Source organism: Poecilia formosa, unplaced genomic scaffold (assembly GCF_000485575.1).
Source record: "Poecilia formosa unplaced genomic scaffold, Poecilia_formosa-5.1.2 Scaffold1079, whole genome shotgun sequence".
Taxonomy (NCBI): domain Eukaryota; kingdom Metazoa; phylum Chordata; class Actinopteri; order Cyprinodontiformes; family Poeciliidae; genus Poecilia; species Poecilia formosa.
The window spans coordinates 46,549-50,924 of record NW_006801018.1 but is presented as its reverse complement, the minus strand read 5'-3'; the positions used below and the strand labels follow the sequence as shown (position 1 = coordinate 50,924).

The following is a 4,376-nucleotide window of genomic DNA, read 5'->3' as shown; positions in this document are numbered from 1 at the left end:
TGATCGGTATCGGCAACAAGAGCCAATGATCGCCGATCACCGATAATGCACTTTTTCACGAAAATCGGCCCGATTATGATCGGTGACCGATCGATCGGCACACCTCTACTAATAACAATTATCAGAACCTCATCAGTGGTTTGAAAACAGCGTAACATGTTTTCAAATCTTGTTAGATATATTGTGAGAGAATGAACAGCGACAGGAAATGTTACAGAAATGCCTTCATCTGCAGAGGTGACCATGTTGACACACCGTAAGCCTACAGATTCCCAGAACTAGCTGTGTTTCTGTTTAGGCTGAAAATATGTGAAAAGACAGTCTTCCATGACAATTATGCAACATGTTTAGCTCATCGCCCTCTTTGTATACAATGCACAGGAGTTCCATTTCTTCATAAATAAATAAAAATATTAATGTTCGGTGCATTTACATCCATCGGCTGACATCATGGCCTGCTTAAAACTGGAGAAAATCAGATTCTCACTTCAACAGAAAGAGGGTCAATTGGAGAAGAGTCGTTCAACTTTTCCTTCAACTGTCCCAGTCTCTTTGGCAACATAATTTACCCTTTAACAAGTATAGAATTGTAAAAAAATGAATAACAAATAAAAACACCAAGGTACAAAATAGTGAATGCAAGGTTGTAAGGCTAACTAGATCAAGTGAACCATCATCAGTCTGTCTGCAGGCCAATATTGTGGTTGCCATGCTGTCAGGTTTAAACAACTTAAAATATTCAAACACCACACAGAAAGGAGAAAGACAAGAGAGTTTTAAATATACTTGCAAGGACAACGGACAGAGATGTGCTTCTTACAATCTCCTACTGCTTTGAAGCACGTTCTGCCGCACCCTATCTTTTTATTTCCTTAGGGAAGTCCTTATTACACAGCTTATTCTGTTAATTTGAGTTAATTACATAGCACTACTGTTTCTTCTGCTGTGTTATCTTGAGTCACAGGCTTGTTGCACCTACTACATACTGAGTAGTGAAGAGTGCAAAGTGCAGAGTTCAGTTCCTTTTTGTTTCCTTCTGCAGTTGCGATACAGAAACTGATGAACTCGCAGAACAATAGTGATATACAGCACAACTAAAACAACTTCACACACCAAACACAGTAAATACAAGAGCACAGCAAACATAAGATAAAATACTAAATATTTCTAATACATGCAAAGTCACGTCACTCATTTGTACCTTCTGTCTCACAAATAGATGCAGAAGTTAAGTCACCATAAGGAGTCAAATTTCTCCAGTTAAACATATTTTAAAAACAAGTTGAGAAACTGTCAGGCATTTTATTTTGAAGAAGGTGAACTACATGTTGACTGATAGTCAGCATTAGTCTGGTCAGCTTGTTTTTTAAAAAGTTTTGTTGAGACTGTCAGCCTTTCTTGTCCAGCACTTAAGACAGTATAGAGGGGGAAGAAACCGGGAACTGAAATCAAGGTCAACCTCTGNTATAAGTTGTCAATGCTTCCAATTAAGCCATAATTTACAACATAATAACATAACAGTTTAAAATAAAACTGAACTACATGTTATACAATATTGATATTCAGTAGAAATGGAAGAAAAAATGCAGGATGGGTCCCTAAACTGCAGACAGCTGCACCATTGGACTATAATCCCATTAGATTTGTGGATTGCACAGCATTTAAGAGGGAAAGAGCAGTGATTTCTGACTGACCTAATCTGCCATGTACAGTCATCACATTCAGGAATGGAAGGTTGCCTCAGAAGATCACATGATTGTAAATACTGGCAAGGGTGAGGGAGCAGATAAAGACTTTAATTGCCAAATGCGACAAATGCAGGTCAGTAGAACTCAAGCAATTAAAAGAGACATTGCATCCATGTGACGTAGCCTACACACCTTGGGCTAAAGTAGAGATGGATTTGTCTTCTTGGCACAATAAGAATTATTTGTGGAGTGTGCTGTGGTGGCGCAGGGATTAAGCACAACCAATATATGGAGGCCTTAGTCCTTGAGACTCTGTCAGCCTTTCTTGTCCAGCACTTAAGACAGTATAGAGGGGGAAGAAACCGGGAACTGAAATCAAGGTCAACCTCTGTCCATGGTGTGCACACGCTTTTCCAGTTGCCACCCAGTAGCCCTCTGGCTACCTCGTTTAAAAGTTCATGGTGTGCACTGATGCGAAGGAAACAGAAGAACAGATCAGTAACAAGCAATGTGACTTTAGTTTTTCATGCCATGGAATTTCATAAGACCAAAAGCCGAACCATCAGGGAGTCGAGCAGTTTTCACATTTTATGTATCTGCTAGCAGAAACATTCCTGACACGCTCATGAAACCTGGAGATTGAAATATTTCTTTGCTGTTTTACATGAGAATGTGTATGAGAAGCTCATAAGAGTGAAATGAAGGTTGCTTTAAATCCGGACGACAGAGATGCAGACAGGTACAGACTGACTTTTTGATCAATAAAAACACAAGAAAAAACTTATACAAGGGTTTTATTAACAAGTCAGAGGTCTATACACTGAAATGCAATGTAACTCAAATGCACTATGAATCAATTTTACACACTAAATACTGCAAATCATCGCATCATTCATATCAGTAATAATTCGAATTTAAAGCGAGAATGCAAAAGTGAATAACTGTGTTTGTTTTATGCTCAAAAACACATCAGTGCTGCAGTTTTACATGAACTGAATGAGAAGGAATTTGAAGAGGATGATGTGTCACGTTAACAGAATGGATCTTTACTTTGGAATGGTCTGCTGGACTTCTTCATAGGTTAAAAATGAGCAGGCTATCTGTTTGGTTCAACATCCCTTCATACACATTTTTTTGAAGTCACATTTACCCTGTGATCCCTTTCTAGAGGTCATCACAGCTGAATAGTAAACATGCTATCTCTTCAATATAAGTTTTCTCCCCACGCTCCATCAGACATGCAAACCAGCCATTCTGTATGTAAGCCAGGTCAGAATAACCACTGGGTCCCTGGTTAATGACCCGGGGTTGGCTCCATGCACTTGGATCTGTTGGGGATTTGTTTAGATACACCCCTAAGTCCTCTCTTTCGCATCTACATGTCGGATGGGAGTAAAGCAGCCACAGAGTTCCCTGATTTGAGCCATCTTCCTCAGGTTGAGCTGGGAAGGAGACCACACTGCCCTGACAGCCTGACTTTGTTTCCACAAGCTTAGACTTAACTTCTCTGATAACCTTCCCACTATCATCCAGGAACGCTTCCACCCGAATGTTTCCCTGACTTCGAGCGTTGCAGTACAACATCTCGCCTTGGTCATTCGTCTTAGCTATTTCACATTCTAGTGATGTTTTTTCTAGCATGTTTCCACATTTGAATTTCTCCTCATTGTCACTATAAATAATGAGCGCATGGGGAGGAGGACAGCACTTTGTACAACACAAGGAATCACAGCAACAAAACAAATTAGCCAGGCAACTACGGCAGCTTGTACAACTGCTAGAACAAGAAGGGTAAGCATAAGCAGGAACGATCAGTTTGCCAGTCTTGGTCTGAATACCATGACCCGGTCCGACAGCAAATGTTGCCCAATTCTTTATTTCAGGAAGTGTCTCAGTCAGATCAATGGGGTGGCTCCAGGATTCGCCGCCATCCTTGGTGGTGATGTAGTACAGACGGGTCTCGTTGATGCCCCAAAATATCTGATGTCTTTCTGAAGTGGTTCCTTTAACCCCGATGAAAAACAGGTAAATTGTGTTTCTTTCCTTTGCGTAGATCGGGCACGGGTTCATAGGGCGGTGTCCACCGAGATCTTCCTTCTTCACGACTTCTTTAGAATCTGACCACTTAAACAGGAACAATTAAAGTAAATGTCAACACTTAACAATTTGATTGAACTTATGTATTTTTTTTTGTTTGTTTTTGCAACAGTGATGCAAAAAAACATGGATCACTAAAAAAATTGAAGAATAAATGCTAATATTTACCTCAACTTCCACAGAGTTGCCAGCTTTGGTCAGTTTTCCTGTCTTCATGACAAGAGACTCGCTGCTGGAATCGTCTTTAGATTTTCGTTTCTCTGCAAAGGCCAACAGAGTTTCATTCCCAACAAATATGAGAGCAGGGATCCTGAAGATTTTTTCCTTGGAGAGAAAAACGGTTGTTTTCTCTTTCTGGGTTTCTATTGGAGTTGAATTGCTGCAGCCCATAGCTTAAAGTCTCGAGTGCAACGTATTACAAAGAAAGTGAGTCTGGCTCCTCTTGTCCAGTGATTGCCTCCTTTATAATCATTGACAGCAGAGTCTGAGGTGGGAGGAAACTTCCTATGTTATTCTTCTCTTCAAGGTAGCTTGGATTTGTCAGAGGATTAGGAAAATGATTTAGATGAAGGATGTTTTACTACACCTTCT

General features: G+C 40.2%; 1 protein-coding gene across 1 annotated transcript; it reads right to left on the bottom strand.

Annotated features, from left to right (window-relative positions):
- Positions 1-2,852: 2,852 nt before the first annotated feature.
- LOC103132482 (sialidase-4-like) lies at positions 2,853-4,175 on the bottom strand. Its single transcript, XM_007544285.2, has 2 exons — positions 3,954-4,175; positions 2,853-3,812 (listed from the first exon to the last, which is right to left on the bottom strand). Exons 1-2 carry the CDS (start codon positions 4,173-4,175, stop codon positions 2,853-2,855), a joined length of 1,182 nt encoding a protein of 393 aa, XP_007544347.2.
- Between the last annotated feature and the right edge of the window lie 201 nt (positions 4,176-4,376).

Coding starts and splice junctions, on each gene's coding strand:
- LOC103132482 (XM_007544285.2), bottom strand. CDS start 4,175: ATGGGCTGCAGCAATTCAACTCCAATAGAAACCCAGAAAGAGAAAACA. Junction 3,813..3,953: donor GCAACTCTGTGGAAGTTGAG/GTAAATATTAGC, acceptor TTCCTGTTTAAG/TGGTCAGATTCTAAAGAAGT.